Here is a 20,077-nt window from a genome sequence, read left to right on the forward strand (position 1 = left end):
TCTTCACTCTCTTGTCTCTCAGATATAATAAAGTTCAATTATCATTTCAATAATCTTGTTATAATTAGAGCTAATATCATAACACGTTATCAGCACGAGCCGCTTATATCCTAACCAAGAAAGGTAATACACACAAAGGTATCTACATAAGCATCATAAACACTTCTTTAATTATGTACATTAGATATATATCTATGCATATACATATACTAACTAATATACTGAGTAATAGCAATAATGTGTATAAACATTGTTATTAAAATTTGATAACTATTTTATAAGTTAGATTTATTTACACTAACAATTCTATTCTTATTATTGTGCATACTAATTATATATATATTTTATAAAATAAACTGTATTTAATATCTTATTTATTATCTTACTTTAAAATAATTAATATTATATATTATATATATACACACACACAAACGGTAATATTACCGTTATAAACGGTAATATAACCGTTATAAATGGGTTATAAACCTCCACTATAAATAACCAATCATTAACCCCATTTCATTTACAACAAACATTCTTCTTATTAAATTTATCCAAGATAAAATTCTCAAAATGATTCACCCGGTTTTGATGTTGGTCACTATAATGCTTATACTACTTCTCATTCTAATTTTTAATCTCCCATCTGAAGAGTTCGGCATGTTCTTTTTCTTTTATATGTTTATAGCTCTACCAATGTATTGTATCTCATTGTTGATTGATATATATGGATTCTAATATTTATCTTATTATTTGCTCTATTATGTTTAGCAACAAAATGTCAAATATAGCAAAACTCGAATTCCCAGCACTCAACATTTCTGGAGAAAATTATATGTCTTGGACAGCAAATGTCAAAAGACATTTAAAATCTATGGATGTGTTAGACGCAATTCAAGAATACAATGATTGCTCTGACCAGGATAAAGCAAGAGCTGATGTTTTCATCCATAAACATATTGATGAATTGCTACAGCATGAGTATTTTAATTATGATAACCCATATATGATATGGGAAGATTTGAAAAGCAGATTCGGTCATCTAAAGGAAGTTTTACTTCCTACTTCTAGAGATGAATGGAACAGTCTTAGGTTCCAAGATTTTAAGAGGGTAAATGATTACACCTCTGCTTTATACCGAATTTGTTCAAAGCTAGAATTTTGTGGGTATCCCGTAACAGAGGAAGAAAAGTTAGAGAAAACTTTCTCCATGTTTCATGCATCAAATATAAACTTGCAAACACATTATCGTTTCCAGAATTTTAAGAGATACTCTGATCTAAATGCATTACTCCTTGTAGCCGAGAAAAATAATGAATTATTGATGAAAAATCATCAATCTCGTCCCACGGGTTCATTAGCAATACCAGAAGCACATGTTGCTCACAAAAGTTCTCATAAAAATTCTGATCATAAATGGGAACAAAGTCGAGGACGAGGCCGTGGACGTGGACATGGTCATTTTGACAAAAGGCATTTTAATGATCGTAAGCATCCATTCAAATGGAACAATAACTCTTACGGTCGTGGTCGTGGCCGTGGTCATGGTCGTAACCAGAGAGCCAATAATTATCATGTCCCACACAATACTAATTCCAACCACCAAAATAAATGGAATGAAGCTGGTAGGTCCGAAAACAATGGCACTTCATGTTTTAGATGTGGAAGTACAAACCACTGGGCAAAGGCTTGTCGCACAGCTCCACATCTGTGTGAACTGTACCAAGCCTCTCTAAAAGGAAAAGAGAAAGAAGTGAACCATGTTGATAACTTTAATAATATCAATGCTGAGCTGAGCGTTGAAGACTTTGGGATGGAACTTTGAAACAAAGTTGCTTGACTACTATAATTAGATGCAATTGTTAAGTGTGTTCTCATTATCTTTAATTATGTAGTTTCTCTTCCATGTACTACTTGTGTTTCAATTAAAGTTCTTATTAAAATATCATATGTCTTCGTTATACACTTATTTTTTTTCTCTTAATATTTTTCAAGATTTAAAATGAAAATCACCGGAGCACAAGATCAAACAAATGAAGAAGATATATGTATAGCGGATAGTGGAGCCACGCATACTATACTTAGATCTAAAAAATATTTTTATGAACTGAAACCAACAAAAGGGATCATCAATACAATATCAGGTCCTACAAACTTGATAGAAGGAGTGGGAAAAGCTAATTTAGCATTACCAAATGGTACAAAGCTCAAAATAGAAAATGCTTTATTTTCCCCAAAATCAACAAGAAATTTGTTGAGTTTCAGAAACATATATCATAATGGATATGATACTCAGTCAATGACTGTTAGTAATGAAAAATATTTGCATATCATAAGCAAAGATCAAATATTGGAAAAATTGCCAATGCTCCATTCTGGTTTGCATTATACATATATAAATGTGCCTCAAGCACATATGGCAGTCAAAGAAAATTGTTGCGATTCTGGTATCATAAACTTATGGCATGACAGATTAGGCCATCCAGGATCCACAATGATGAAAAGGATAATTGAAAATACACATGGGCATCCACTGAAAGGTCAAAAGATCCATAAAATAGATAAAATGCCTCAATGTACATCTTGTTCTCTTGGAAAATTAATTACAAGGCCTTCGCCATTAAAAGTCAATAAAGAAACACCAATGTTTCTTGAAAGAATTCAAGGTGACATATGTGGACCAATTCATCCACCATGTGGACCATTTAGATACTTCATGGTCTTAATAGACGCATCCAGCAGATGGTCTAATATCTCTTTATTATCGACTCGTAATGTTGCTTTTGCAAAATTTCTTGCTCAAATTATCAAATTACGTGCACATTTTCCGGATTATACCATTAAAAGAGTAAGGCTTGATAATGCGGGAGAATTTACATCACATGCTTTTGATGATTATTGCATGTCTGTGGGAATTGTTGTAGAACACCCTGTTGCTCATGTACACACACAAAATGGCTTAGCCGAGTCGTTGATCAAACGCCTTCAGCTAATAGCTAGACCATTAATAATGAGGACAAAACTCCCTGTTTCTATTTGGGGTCATGCAATTATGCATGCTGGATCATTAATCCGCATGAGACCAAGTGCAAATCATAAATACTCTCCCACATAACTTGTTTCTGGAAATGAGCCAAATATCTCTCATCTTCGAATTTTTGGTTGTGCTGTGTATGTTCCTATTGCACCACCACAACGCACAAAATTGGGTCCCCAAAGAAGGTTGGGAATATATGTTGGATATGAAACATCTTCCATCATAAGATACCTTGAACCTTTAACAGGTGATGTATTTACAGCACGTTTTGCTGATTGTCATTTTAACGAGACAATGTTCCCAGCATTAGGGGGAGAAATGAAAAAGCAAGAAAGAGATATATCATGGTGTGTGCCATCATTGTTACACCTAGACCCAAGATCAAAACAAAGTGAGACAGAGGTTCAAAAAATAATACATCTACAAGAAATTGCAAATCAGTTACCTGATGCATTTACTGATATAAACAGGGTCACTAAATCTCATATACCAGCTGCTAATGCTCCAGCTCGAGTTGAGATTCCAAGCAAGCAAAACCATAATAATGCGCCTCATGAATCTCAAAAACGTTTAAAACGTGGAAGGCCAATCGGTTCAAAGGATAAAAATCCTCGAAAAAGAAAGGGTTCTGAGAAGGATACTGACCCTAAGGAAGGAATGATTGACAAAACCTTCCCTCAGGAAAGAATAAATGATATAACATTTCCTCAGGAAGAAATAAATGATTCCAATAAAGAATTGTCAATAAACTATGGTAAATCACATATAATGTGGGATCGAGATGAAATGGAAAATATTGATGATATATTTTCTTATTCTGTGGCAAGCGATATCATGGAAGAAAATGATGACCCTGAACCAAAATCTGTAGATGATTGTAAAAATCGACAAGATTGGAACAAATGGAAAGATGCTATGCAAGCTGAATTAAACTCACTAAACAATCGAAAGGTTTTTGGACCTATTGTCATTACACCAAAGTCAATGAAACCTGTAGGATATAAATGGGTTTTTGTGAGAAAACGAAATGAGAAAAATGAAGTTACAAGATATAAAGCAAGACTTGTAGCTCAAGGTTTTTCTCAGAGGCCAGGAATTGACTATGAGGAAACGTATTCTCCTGTCATGGATGCTATTACGTTTAGATATTTAATCAGCTTAGCAGTCTTTAAAAATTTAGAGATGCGCCTTATGGATGTTGTCACAGCTTACTTGTATGGATCACTAGATAGTGACATCTATATGAAAATTCCCGAAGGATTTAAACTCCCCGATGCAATAAGCTCAAAGCCTAAGGAAATGTATTCCATCAAATTACAAAGATCCTTGTATGGACTGAAACAATCTGGAAGGATGTGGTACAATCGTTTGAGTGATTATTTGATAAGCAAAGGATACACAAATAATCTTATTTGTCCATGTGTCTTCATCAAGAAGACAACATCAGGATATGTGATCATAGCTGTGTATGTTGACGATCTAAATTTAATTGGGACACAAAAGGAAATTAATGAAGCAATTGCTCTTTTAAAGAAAGAATTCGAAATGAAAGATCTTGGAAAAACCAAATATTGTCTTGGTTTACAAATTGAGCATATGCATAATGGGATACTTATGCATCAGTCAACTTATACTGAGAAACTCTTAAAACGTTTCAATATGGACAAAGCAAATCTTTTAAGCACACCGATGGTTGTTAGATCACTCAATGTTGACAATGATCCATTTCGTCCTTGCGAAGATAATGAAGAGATTCTTGGTCCCGAAGTACCATACCTCAGTGCAATTGGAGCACTTATGTATCTTACTAACTGTACAAGACTTGACATTTCTTTTGCAGTTAACTTATTGGCAAGATTCAGTTCATCCCCTACTAAAAGACATTGGAATGGCATTAAACATATTTTTCGGTATCTAAAAGGAACTGCTGATTTAGGTTTATTTTATCCTAACGATTCAAAAGAAGGGTTAGTTGGTTATGCAGATGCAGGTTATTTATCTGATCCCCATAAAGCAAAATCTCAAACTGGATACATATTTAAGAATGGAGGAACTGCGATTTCATGGCGTTCTCAGAAACAAACACTCATTGCAACATCTTCAAATCATGCTGAAGTCATTGCATTGCATGAAGCTTCAAGAGAATGTGTATGGTTAAGATCTATGTCACGACACATATTGATTTCTTGTGGACTAGAGAAAGATCAAATTCCAACTCCTATCTATGAAGATAATGCAGCTTGTGTCTCGCAAATGAAGGAAGGGTATATCAAAAGTGACAGAACAAAGCATATACCACCAAGATACTTTGAGTATACTCGAGACCTTATTAAAGACAATCAGGTTGAAATGAGATATGTCCAGTCCAGCAGCAACTCAGCTGATCTTTTCACAAAAGCACTTCCCACAGCAACATTCAGGAAACATGTTCATGATATTGGCATGCGCCATGTACGAATTCCAACTCCTATCTATGAAGATAATGCAGCTTGTGTCTCGCAAATGAAGGAAGGGTATATCAAAAGTGACAGAACAAAGCATATACCACCAAGATACTTTGAGTATACTCGAGACCTTATTAAAGACAATCAGGTTGAAATGAGATATGTCCAGTCCAGCAACAACTCAGCTGATCTTTTCACAAAAGCACTTCCCACAGCAACATTCAGGAAACATGTTCATGATATTGGCATGCGCCATGTACGAACAATGTAACGACCTGCAATTTGAGGGGGAGCTATATACTGCACTCTTTTTCCCTTAGCTAAAGTTTTTTCCCCATTGGTTTTTTCCTTTAGCAAGGTTTTTAATGAGGCAGTACTTCAAGACCCCGACGTTTTGAAATGGTGTCATCCAAGGGGGAGTGTTATGAATTATTGACGAAAAGGTGGATGACACAATTGTCAAACACCTTTATTCACACGTTTTATTCACAATTGTCAAACTATTGAAATGTTCATCAATAGTTTATATTGTCGGTAATTTACTTTCTGCACAGTAGTTTTTGCCTTATAAATAGAATGTATTTGTAACGAAGTTAATCATCCTGGTAGAACTAATAATTCACATATATCTCTTCACTCTCTTGTCTCTCAGATATAATAAAGTTCAATTATCATTTCAATAATCTTGTTATAATTAGAGCTAATATCATAACAAATTCTTATTTTCATAACCAAATTAAATGATTTTTCAATAAAAGTAATAGACATGACATGTCATAACTTAAATGTAAACAATAATCATAATAATTCAGTTTGGCTGTTGGTCTCAAGTTCAGTAAAAATACTCAACATTAGCTCATTCTCGTTTGAAACCTTTGAACTTTAAGTATGAGCCATATATGAATAATATTCAATAAAAAGCATGCTCAAAAGTATTAAAAAATTGTAGGAAATATTAATATAAAATATGTCTAATTTAGACCACATCAACCGCCAAGAATATAGTACGATTAGATAGATGAGATATATCTTCTATAAATAGTGAGTCTTGTTGTAACAACGCGATATGATATTAATCTTAAATATATATAATCAAAAACTCCCTATTTTTTCTCAAGCCACCAGATTGCATTATTTGTAAATGGTGGTTTCTCATGCATTTGACCCAAATTTACGGGTATGGGTCTTACCAAACCCAGATAGCATTAAACGGGTTATAACATCTCAATATATTAAAAATTAATCTCACCAAATATATGATATAAAAATTCTATAAAATAGGGATATAATAAAAATTAATATCTATATTTTTTAAAAAAAAGGATATTATTTATAATTATTAAACAATTTTATAGTAAAAAATAAGCGGGTCATAGGTCTCATCAAAACCAGATAGCTTTTTAACGAGTTATAACATCTCATTCATTTGTAAAACACTTTAATCTTTAAACCCTAAGTATATTATTAATTTCCTTACAATAAATAAAATTAAAATACAATAAAAATATATTAATATTAGAAACACGTAAAATGTAAAACAAACCCCCGTAATCAAACCCTAATTTAATTTCTCAATATGAATTTAGTTACACGATTCTTTTTTCTTTTAAGTTTAACTTAAATGAAAAGTTTCACAAAATAATATCCAAATTATAACAAATGAACATAAACGAATAAATATAAAAATTAAGTAGACGATTCATTCAACGTTTCATTAAAAAATGAACAAACCCAACATAAATTAATTAAAATAAGTTCAAGTATATTATTAACTTCTTACAATAAATAAACTAAAATCTAACAAAATATATTCACAATATTAGAAACGAAATTTAAAATAACCCCCCGTAATACGGGGGACAAAAACTAGTATATCATATTTTACACCTTTAATTATGTGTTCTTATATGCAATCAACATCTCTCATAAATCCCACAAAATACCTCAAACCTAGAAGTCGATCATATCCTAATTAATACCGGGTTAGGATTTGATTTAACATGTGTCAATTTCTTATGAAGGTGGAAGAAATCATAGGAAGATGATCGTTGATCACTAGATATATGTTTATTACATTATATGCTATGATCATCAAACATGTTCAATAGTTTTTCTTGCTGCACACATCCATGAAAACAAAACTAAAAATCTTTGAATGGCAAAGAACACAAATATATAACGGATCGGGCCTCAAGTTATTGGAATGTTCTAGACCATAACTGTAGTTCGAGAATCTAAACTAGTAAAAGACATAGAAACATCCCCGTCTTTTTTTTGTATATCAAAAATCATGGATCAGTTTTGTCTCGTGTAGCCTTTCTAGCTTGTTTACAAAGAATAACCACTCAGGATCGAAGGTTGTGGAGCATTTTTGAAGTTGTCATCTTTCGGACAGCAGCCGTGGTATTGGACGGTAACCGTGTTGTTGTTAATTTGTTGTTGTCCATGTTGATCAAAGCCTCCGTTACGTGTCGGGTGTCATGAAACTCAACAAACTTCATGTTCTTTCTTAATGGAGACTCACTCACATCCCTTAGAGCCCTTTCAATTTCATTAATAGTTAGATTATAAACAAAACAATTACTTGTTTTAAAAATGTTAAATCTTGTCAAAAGCCGAATGTAAAATAAAACTATTACAAATTTCTTTAAAGGTTTTTATAAGAATCCCGATTGTGACATCAGAACTTAGGCAGATAACAAGTGTCCCCTGACTATTGTTGTCGGAGACCCAGAATGTAAATTGTTCCCGGAAGGCACACCCGCCAACGAGTCCAGGCGTTGGTTGAGGTGGTGGTGATGGGTAATGGTACGATGAGAGAAAATCACTCTGTACATGGTGTTGTTGATTGTGTTGTTCCTGAATCCAAAGCCACGTATCATACGCGTGCCGGAGGTCGTAAAAGTGTACCGTGACAAGCCCATTTCTCACATGCTCCATCTCTACGGCTCTAATCTTTCCGAATAGCCCCAAGTCTCTATGCATGATCGATTCGTTTGCGTGGTGGGAGACTAATTTTAGGAGAATACTCTCTGTAGCATGGGCAAAACTACAGGAGCATCCATGCTCCTACCATGTTCTATTTTGACCCTCAAGATCATTAGTTGAAGAGTAGAGGTTGCAGCTTAAGTCAAAGAAGTGGAAAAAGGCTCTTACATGATTTTAAATTTTCCATATGTGAGAGTTTCTGGTACCACGATATATTCTTTCAACAAACTTAACAGACATTCCCACTTGTCCTTTTTTCTTCACATAGATTGCCAACATGGTAATTGAATTAGTGCCTCAAATAATTGGTAGCTGTAACTGAAAGCCGATGGCTTGAAGTCGAGAGCTGTAGCTTTTAGATGTTTCGCAAATTAGTTGAAGCTTTTAATAAAATTTATAAAATAATCAAAATAGGCATAACTAAAAAAATAATAATATATGTATTTATTTGGAAAGGTTATATATGTTATTTAAAATACTAAAAATTGTAGTTTTTTGTAAACGTTACTAGTAGGAGTTTCAAGCTTTAAGTTTTTTCTCCTAATCCAAAAACTTCAACCTACTTCAATCAAACAAGACTTTTAATTAAGTAAAGCTTTTATGTAAAAACTTTTTATTAAAAGCTTAAACCTAAAAGCTCTCGATCAAACATACTTGTATTATATGTCACAAACATGATTCTAAGTTGTGCGGTAAGGTGACAACAATAACAAAATAGTACTTATGTTATAGTTAGAGACATTAAGTGATTTTTATCAATCACTTATGTTATTAATCATTAATATGATCTTTTTATTAACCTTCTCACACAATAAGATTTTCATAATTCTTTCTATGAGTTGGCACATAACAAGTCAACAAAACATGTTTGACCCGCATTTAGAAATGAACCATTTGAATAACCCAGTTTGAGTTTAATTTGTCTAAAACTTGCATTGCAGTTAAAAGGATGCTTAAAGAACCGAATGAAGTCTTAAATATTAGATCGGGGCTAGCGGCTTAGTTTGTTGCCCACCTGCATTCTATTTCAATGTTATTTATATAGTTTAATGGAGATGATTGAGTGAGTCCGTGATCCAAATTAATTGATCGTTTAAAGAATATATACATATATATATATATATAATGGTTTTAGTCAATATATACACACATAGATAACATGGTTAATACACACAATACATAACATTAAACCAAATCAACTTATAAATTGAAGAAGTAGAGCTGACTGCCTGACACGAAGTAAATGGAAAAATCGACATTGGCAAGTATAAAAAAATTCTCATGGGCGGGTGTTTTTGAAAACAGTAAAATTGGCGCTTAAGCAATGGGCGGGAGAATAGAAGGATGTAGATAAGAGAGCGAGTAACTGGGAAGTGGAATCGGTACTATGTTAGGACAGTGAACAATCTAGAATAGGTGAGAGGAGAAGTGGAATCGGTTATTTCGAACGTGCAAACTGCGAGGTTCTTATCATTATATTTAATTACTAGGTTAGAACCCGTATAATACACGGGCTGATAATAAAAAAAAAACAATAAAAAGAATAAATATAATAATATAAATGTTACAAAACTTTTTTATTCAACCCAGTTTAGTAATGAATTTTAATTAAATATGCATTTTAATCACAAAATTAAAAACAAAAAGAACCAACAACCATTACGTTTATAATTAAACATATGCAGCTAGTACCATAAATAGAAGTTGGTCAAAATGTTCTTCCCTTGAACATCCTCGGCCCTCAGTTTTATCTTTCCGCAGGCATGATCCTCGTCATAAAGTCCCACATTATTAGCATAACTCTGAACTGCAAAGCATAAGGCCGTTTATTTATCAGCAAGTAAATATTCTAACAGATTGTATGTCCGCATCAACACTGTCACTTGTAAGGGTATAAAAAATATTTAAAAAATACAGATATTTATTTGTTTGTGAGTGATCGAAATTCATTTTGTTATTTCTTTATAATGGATTTCCCTTCAATGATCTGCTTTAGTTAAGGTATTTACATTCAAATTGCAAAGTAATTTTAGAAAGTTGTTAAAGGGTAAATGAGTAAATATAACCTCCATGGCTCTTGTTCTTCTTGCTCCATTTCATTGCCATATTTCATTCTAATATCATACCTTGCAAAAAGTTATGAAGGTACACTCTTTTAGCATTGTTCACACATGCAAAAACAATGAACTGGAGCTATAAGACACTACCAAGATCATAATCATACTTGAAATTTGGAATCTTAATCATAGTACTAGGCATATTTATCTAATTTGGCTTGGTGGTGTATGCCTTATAAACATTTTTTTGGTTATTTAGAAAATTTTGGTTCTCTAGTTAAAACGATATTAATAACACGTGATATGGGGAGCAACATGTGTATATGGTGATGCTAGGTAAGATCATTTTGGTTGAAAATAGTGCGGTTACATAAAAACGAATACAAGTTGCAACAGGTATATATAATGTTACATAATGGGTCAAAAAAGATGCTTTAAATAATAAAAACGAAACAATGAACCTAAAAAAATAGACCACTTTTTAAAGGATCACACTAGCTATTTAAATTAATCTGCTATTAAGCAAGCTGAGTTGAACAATATTGATGCAAATAAGAAAGCCCTTTTGCCGCCCATACTAATCTAAGCCAGTGAATCCTATTCATTGCCGAAAAATAATACTTAATTTTTAAATGAAATTAACAAAGGGAAAATGCAATAATTTTACCCGTGAATCACAGAAGCTGAAGCAGTGATAAGTAAACTTCAAGAATTGTTTTTTCTCACAATTTGGCTCCTTACACCAGAAAAGATAAAGTTATAAATATGGAGAGTTAACATTTAACAATTGATGTTATAATAAATACATTATTATTATTATTATTATTATTATTATTATTATTATTATTATTATATAAGGTTGTGGATTTCTAGTATCATCATCTTTAGATATATCTTATTAGTTATTAGTTTGCTTCCAACATAAAAAATCGATAAACTAACAAATAATCTGTGTAATCGATTATTCCATGATGAACGGAGAAGAGAAAAAACCCCCTGAAAGTAGCATGCTTGACTTTTAATGAATCGGATAAGATCAGTTGCCGATTAATATAGAAAGTTAAAGATTAAGATGACAGAGCGATCATATTCAGATGGATTAATTCAAGGACAATCGAAAACACATATTGAGAGAAAGTAGGGTTGGATCGATGATACAACACATACATGTTTACAAAATTAATTGCTAAATCGAAACACAAAACATATCTGATTGATAGCTTGAATTAGAATAACAGAATCTGAGAGAGAGAGAAGAGAATATTCATCAACAAGCTAAACCGTTTATTAGCTACCTGATCGTTATTATAGTTACAGACGATCAACTCAATTAACAGACTTGATAACGAAAACGTTACAAAACTATTACAATGGGACCTGAACTATTAACAATTGACAATTGACCCCCTGAACTATTGTGAATGTATCACTGATTAATCTATTGAGCAGTGCTTGCTTGAGAGAGAATGTGAGAACCGTTAGGGTTTTTATGATATTAAGCGGCTGCACAACAATGAATATGTCGGATTGCGTGTGCATGTTTATAACCCAAAAATCAAATAGAAGAAAATGATTTACGAGAAGTCGGGACAACCTTGAGCTTGAATAGGCTTCAATAGGCTTCAACTTGAGCTTGAATAGGCTTCAACTTCGCTTGTTTTGATTTACGAGAGCGATTGCTTGGCTATTTTGCTATTTTTCAAAAGCTTGATTTTGGTTAGTGAGTCGTTTTTCAACATCAGGCTCGGCTCCTTTATTGTTTATTAATTTATTTGTATATGTTTTTAATGATTTTACATATTTCAGATAGAACCATAAACGAGCCTAAGTTCGGCTCGAGCTCATGTAGTACCTTATACAAACCGAAGTTCGGTTGTTCAATGTGAAACTAATACATAGAAATTCAAAAGAGGTCGAACTTAAAAATACACAAGGCTTACTAAGGCTCAACGATCACAAACGAGCATTTTATACTAGGCTTGAGCTAGGGCTTAATAACTAAACGAGTGTTATTGAAATCTCAAGTTCGAAAAAGATCAGTTCATCTCGAGCTTGTTATCGTAATTATTCTTGAGAAAGAAAAATTAACCTCAAGATTATTACATACGCATACCAAAGAAATTATGATATAATGGAAATGAAACAAACCTTAAAACTTATTATTTCATTGATCCAAAAATACAACCACAATTATATCTATATCTATATCTATATCTATCAATGTTGTAAAAGTAGGTCTACAAGGCCGAGTACTCTCCGAGTGCTCGCTACAAGATATGGTGCCAAGGGAAGTTTCTTTAACTCCGCCTAGTTAATAAAAATTGTTCAAATGTGGTCAACATTAGTCAGAATCACATCTAGTCGGTTAACTTTGGTCTATTTTCACTTAAAAAATACAACATAATTCATATGTCTATATTATTAAAGAACGAATATCATTTTTTTAATTAATGATTAATTAAAAATGTAATTTTTTTTAGAATAATTTAGTGTTTAAAAATGTATTTCTCTTATTTATATTGATATTCACTTATTTTGTTATAAATATTAGTAAGGTTATGATATTTGAAATATATATATATTACCCAAAAATTAATTTTCTTTATATTTATAATGTCCGAGTACCCCCTGAGTACTCCGAGTACTCCCTCCAAGGGGGTCGGCCGCCTAGGGACCTCTTAGCGACTTTTACAACATTGATATCTATATATATATAAAAGCAAATAAACTGAAAATACATAACAATAAGGCGTAAACAAACTCATATGGGGAGTGAATCGTGTCTTCCATCTCTCATGTAGGATCACATTACAAAATGACTATACCACGATATTATTGAAATGAATGATCTTTCGACACATAATACGTTCTTGTTAGTAAATAAAAGATTCATGTTTCTCTTCAAATGATAAGTGATCCTAATTGCTCATGACTTATGAATTTAACCATTGTTAACCATAATGGGAACTAATTGACGTAATGACGCAAGCGATAGTGATGGCGGCATGTTGGATCCTTTGGTGCGCTCGTAACAAGTGCATTTTTGCAAACACTCCCGTCAAAATTGAAAACGTTATTGGAGATATCAAGTTGCATATATAAAAAATAGATCGGACGGGTTCGATTTAGACAGGGAGAAACTGCGGAAATTTGGTTTGTAATTTAGTTAATGGAAACCAATCCATAACTAAACTAAACCCATATTAAAACCATTTTTTTTAATTTTTGGTTCTCTTTGAGTCCAGAACCGACTTGTGCACACCTCCAAATTGTAACGGTATAAGATGGGTTTTTACGGGTGAAGGGAGTGGAAGAAAGTTGGGTGAGTGACGGAATGAAGCGGCTGAGGTGGAATGTGAGATAAGTTGGAAGCCGATGTGAGACGAATATCATGCTTGTTAAGGCGATACCGACGAGAGTACCACTTTCTACCTTTAGTACCACACAAACCTTATATTGTGAGCAAACGAGTGGTATGTACCACATAAACCTTATAATTCGACTTGATTCTAAAAAAAGAAAACAAATGTTCAATGCAATTGAAACTAGTAAAAAAATAATTATAGAATTTGCAACATGTCTAACCTGTCATGTACTATTTATTTTTCTCATGACCAACTTGGTTCAATCCATGTGTGAGGGCCATGATGCTGATTAACTTTTAATATCATGTTGAGATCGAAACTTTCTTGGATATTTTTGTCATCAAATGTGTGGTAGCTGCACGTTTCGAGAGAATAGAACACCAACTTTGTGTCATCATCATCCAGTACTCTTGGAAAATAGATTTTGTTTTCCATTTCTGATGTTTTGGCTTCAAGGCAAATGCATGATGCTTGGGAAATGTATATCATGTGTTTTCCTAAATCATCTATTTTCTCCCAATCTTTTGTAGACACATTTAGTTTGAACACCTCAACAGATTCTACGAACTTACCAACGATGACAAGTAGAAGATGTTGATCACAAATTGATAGAAAGTACTCCCTTGGAGATACACAACAACTTCTGGGGACGTCGTTTACAACAACCCTAGAGCATTTTTCGTCACCCAGACCTCTAAAAATATCAATTCTTTGGTTGTCACATAAGAAATACATATCTCGGCCACTGAACGTCAAAAAGTTAAATGTATATGGATCATAAGTGACCTCAAACAAATGATATCCACGCCATGTTGCTTCCTGAGATACAAAGTAGATGCAGATATGCACGCCATTATCATGTCGTCTAGTAAATCCAGCAACCATACAATCAGGTGAAGTAGGTGGTGCTGAGAAACAAAGGCTTTGAAAGTAATAACCAGAGGAGTGAAGCTTACGTATATCACCTGCAAATGGGTTAAAGAACACCACGGGTCCATCATCTTTGCACATCAACAACCAACCATACTTGGAACAATATATTTCATAATCATCATGCAATTCTTGAGGTGTTTTTATAAAATACTTGTCTCTACATATTGGATCTATAAAAGTCATGTGTCGATGATTATCCAACACCATCAACCATGGTGAAACTAGTGTGTGCATTTGCCATCTCCTTAATGTTGTTTTGTTGTTCCATTGAATCGAAGTTGCTGCAAAACGACAACGACTGCATGTAGCATGGAACTTCATGTATTCGACACCAACACAGCACTCCATAATCATTTCCAACACATGGAACGGAATATTGAGCAGCTGTGACTCACTTGTTCTGTCAAATTCAGCATTTGCCGGTACAGCGATTATCAGGTTGTCTTTGTACCGCTGTTCTTCTTGCTTAAAATCATGATGATTAGCTTCTAGCCTACACAGGATATAAAATATAATAATAAAAACAACAATTTCTGATTCAACTTGAAAAGAAATGTTCCATTAGTTAATCATCATAAAAAAAATATAAAAAATAAAATACAAGCAATACCCGCATTCAAGCATTGCCCACACCACCAATCGGCCTTCTTGTACAAGACATGGCACTGAAGGTAAAGACATGGTTCTGTCTTTCGCATGGAATGAAATTACTCTGCCAATTTTATTAAAAATATATGCGCAACCCCCTATCTTCGAGGTAACTGTTGGCTTATAGAATACACAGTATGAGCCATCAACAGCAGATAATTTGATGTTAAATATAGCATCTTTGAGGTCTCTAATTTCTTTCCACATCATGCTATTCATATCAAGTTTAAACAAACGCACCTCATCAATCACCATATCATTATTTTCTTTATGACTTACCTTAATGTAGAACAATTCTATACAGGATCCTTTCAAAAAACAAGATTCATAGTGAAGTCTATAAGTGGAAGTATCAGGGAGTTCCACAAATGGCAGTAGACTTATCACAACTTCTTTACCCTGAACCATAATGTCAACTTGTACGACAAACTGACAATCCCATTCATCAATGGCCAAGGCATATACCTTACCATTGCAACAAGCTGGGCGTCCTAAGTGAAAATATTCTACACCATTGAGCTGCCCCTCATATGACATTTCAGTCCATGTTAAACTCTTTCTCTCACGGTCCAGCAGACAGAAAACAAAGGTAGGCATGTGTGGTGAAAATAACAGGAAAACCGAGCCTTGTTCGTCGTCAGAAGAAGAGGACAAACAACATTCATAAGAGTAGTTTGTTTTGTTATCATTAATAATCAAAGGTGGGAGACAAATGAACTTAGAGGTGATTGGGTTCCAAAGAGACCAAATGACACTGTTGTCGCTGTTGCGGTTGGAGAGAATCACCCAGCCATGGAAACATGCTCGGATTCGTCTCCCGTCGACACTTTCACAGCATTGATTATGAGATTCCAAGTTCTGAACAATAAAGGACTGGTATCTTGCAAGCCGTGAATCACAAGAAATATGCTTTTGCTCCTCCATCTAATTAAGATAAATAACTCAAATTAAATTTGTTGACCATATATTTAGTATTAATATTACCTCACCATCCAAACAAAATGTATCATATTTTTTCTTTTGTTTTTTTTTCTTTTAATTAAATCCATGACTATAATACATGAGTATAATAGTAAAATTGCAAAGTTTATATATTTGGTAACTATTAAAGTTAGAGAAGTTTCAATTTTATTACTTTATTAAGATACATTTTGCTATTTATTTAAATTTAAAATACATTACAACTATTTACACTCAATCCTTCAGTATTACATACATGATCATGATTTATTCACTTCTTTTTTAGTTTTGTACTTTTAGTCAAATAAAAAATTATCAAGATTCTTTCGTACAAAACAATATATTAATACATACTTTGTATTTTGTTTTAATTTTAATCCATAATTACAATGGAAATTTACCAGTCTCTAATAATTATTTGAACCCATAATCTTGTATTTTATTTGAATTTCTCCCTTACTTCAATTCAATATATAGTTAATTCTAATTAGACAACTGGATTTTTTTTTTATTTTACATACATAATATTTTTATTATAAAAATAAAATTTTCAACCCGTGTATACTCGGGGACTAACCAAGTGTGTGTGTGTGTATATATAGATAGATAGATAGATAGATAGATTGAAGACATGTAGATGCTTTATATTTCCTACATTAAATTATATGACGAACTGTTCAACTTGTTTTGCCATGTCTCAGTTATAGTATTTTGTTTTCCCTATATATTACTATAGGGTTTATATTACTGTACGTTAACGCCTTAACGTACGATAGGTACGCGAGATGCTAAAAGGCAAAAACTTAAAACGTTTACAAAACGCTCACAACACTTAAATGCTCAAAAACAGTCTTCGTGTAAAAAAGTGAAAAAATGATCAATTAACCATCCAAAACTGTTTTTTCGGTGAAACAATGATTGATTGGATATATATTGACGATTCCGATGTTTGGATGTGATTTCATGAATCGATTCACAAAAAAATGGATTCGCGTACGTAATGTACGTTAAGGCATTATTGTATTAGATCTTTTTCTTATATATATTACTATTCTAGTTTATTTGAAAATCATTGCTGCCTGCTGGTCTACAATCGATTTGGTAAAATTCAGTGAGATTAATTAACAAAACATATAACATTAGTTTACCAATATATATTATTTTGATATTAACTTTACTTACGTAATACGATTTAGAATTTGGTTTCTCTAAAGTTCATATCTATTTGATTTGAGGCCGGCAAAGATATGAACGAATAAATAGTTAATAAAATTGTACATGAATGAAGTAAAATACCTTTAATAGGATTCTATACTACTAGATTTCAAATACATCATTTTATTATTTACCAATAATTGCATAACTTTTATTTCATTTAGGGGCGACCAGAAGGGTGTGCGAGCCGCACCCTCGGCCGAGGCACATAAGTTTCAAACTTCACTATCACCAATTTATATGGGAGATATGAGGGATTAACCTTGCCAGGGTTCGAGTCTTGATCTCACCCGGTCTTATGGCTTCTCGCTGTCATGTCGTTTGGTGGGCGTGGGGTAGAGTTTTATCCGGGAATCCCTCAATAGGTGGACCGCTAGGGGCTCCGTCCGTCCAGAATCATGGCCGGCTCGGGCTACCTTTAGCCAATTCACTATCACCAATTTATATGGGAGATATGAGGGATTAACCTTGCCAGGGTTCGAGTCTTGATCTCACCCGGTCTTATGGCTTCTCGCTGTCATGTCGTTTGGTGGGCGTGGGGTAGAGTTTTATCCGGGAATCCCTCAATAGGTGGACCGCTAGGGGCTCCGTCCGTCCAGAATCATGGCCGGCTCGGGCTACCTTTAGCCAATGGGGGCCGCGCACGAAGTACCCGGTCGTTACTTATTGGTTGTTCCAAATATATATATATATATACCATTTAAAATCATTTAAAATTTTTTATTAAATTGAGTTTATCATAAAATAGCTATATTAATTTTAATAAATTTTGTATCAATAACTCGTATAAGCATTAAATTTTAGGGTTTCAAAAATTTGAGCATTGCATTCATATTATATTTATTGTTATAAAATTAATCGTCATTTATAAAAATGAACTTATATGTTATGAGCTTTTTTTTTATTTACAAAAATCCTCAAACACGGTACTGATTCCATTCAATATTATATAATCCACTTGGGTGTGTAACGTGACGTTCGAAAAAGTGTAAGAAATACAATAGAAACAGAATACAAAAGATGGTACCTTATGGCTTATGTCTAAAAACAATATCCGTGCGGTGCACTTCGGTCGACGGTAATCAGACAGAAACAAACTATGGGGTTTGTCGCATAGAAACGTGCAGCAGCAGTTTGACGTTTCTCCGGGGTCTTGAAGATGAACAGGAACAAGAAATCAGAGACAAACTTTTGACACGGTTTTATAGAGAGTGAGTAGATCAACTAACACAATCAATACTATTGATTGTCAAAATCCCGTAATTTACGATGCTGTTTATGGAAGTTTATAAACATATATAATAATAGCTCAATATCAATCTTTATTTTTATTTGTTATCATTATTATTTAGAAAGGTTTCCATACTTTGAGATTTTACTTGTTAATTGTTATATATATTCCGATAATTTATTTTAATTTGCTTCACCATAAAGTGTTAGGTTTATTATATCGTATTGTTATCAATATTAGAACACGCTAGCTAAATAGTCTTTATTTTACAAGGACAAAGAGAGTGGTCATCTAAGGTAGTGAAACTATCGTAAGCAGTGACCAATCTTACACTGTCATATCATTTTTACTGTCAACTAAGTTGAACTACCCTAACGGCCAGTAACGGTGCTTCCAAACTACGTCCTCTAAAAAAAATTCTTTTTTATATATATTTTAAAATAAATATAAATAAAAACTTCCATTAAAGTTTACATAATTCATAATTCAGACTAAAACTAAAAACTACATAATTCAAACTAAAATAAATAAACATAATAAAACTAAATCAAAAAATCACATGCCGTATTTTTTTTTCGGAATTTGACGTTGTTGTCAATAACTAAATCCAACAACGGGATGGACAAACCTTTGTATGGCTCCTTAAACGCTTTCATGTCGTTGTAAAATTAAATCTTGTTGCGCCACCACCTTTGCTGCTCCTCAATTAAACGCAAAGATTGTTCTCCTTGTTTCATTTCCATTACCATGGTTTCCTTGTGATGTTCTGCCACCTCCGCGGCCCCTCTACCGCACCTCGCCTACCTCTCGAATAGTTAGGATCCATTGAAACTAGTAGGAAATGTATTTTGTAGAAAGGAAATGATAGAATTAGGTAGAAATTAGGAACTATGTTTGTGTTAAAAATTGGAAAAGATGGAGACTTAAATAGGAAATGGGTTATTTATTAGTGGTGGAATTAATTTAAAAAATAGCCGTTCAACGGCTAGAATGGAAGAAAGCTCACGAAGTCACGTGGAATACTCCCCTAGCCAGCTCGCTGACGAGGAAAATACCGGGAGTGGCGGCGGTGTTCACCGCCGTGAATACCACTAGTCGCCCACTACCCGACGACCACTCCCTCCACCCTAAAATTGTGCAGTTACGAGATATTAATTCGTCTAAACTAGACATAATAATGTGGTTTTATTATCGGGCAT

At 33.3% G+C, this 20,077-nt stretch overlaps 1 protein-coding gene across 1 annotated transcript; it reads right to left on the reverse strand.

Annotated features, from left to right (window-relative positions):
• Nucleotides 1-14,134: 14,134 nt before the first annotated feature.
• Nucleotides 14,135-16,396, reverse strand: LOC143571954 (uncharacterized). The gene is made up of 2 exons (XM_077057246.1): nucleotides 15,435-16,396; nucleotides 14,135-15,317 (listed from the first exon to the last, which is right to left on the reverse strand). Exons 1-2 carry the CDS (start codon nucleotides 16,394-16,396, stop codon nucleotides 14,135-14,137), a joined length of 2,145 nt encoding a protein of 714 aa, XP_076913361.1.
• Between the last annotated feature and the right edge of the window lie 3,681 nt (nucleotides 16,397-20,077).

The sequence above is a fragment of the Bidens hawaiensis genome, unplaced genomic scaffold (assembly GCF_021521415.1).
Source record: "Bidens hawaiensis isolate Kalapana, Puna unplaced genomic scaffold, B.hawaiensis_p1.1 tig00025636_1, whole genome shotgun sequence".
In the NCBI taxonomy this organism is placed as follows: Eukaryota; Viridiplantae; Streptophyta; class Magnoliopsida; order Asterales; family Asteraceae; genus Bidens; species Bidens hawaiensis.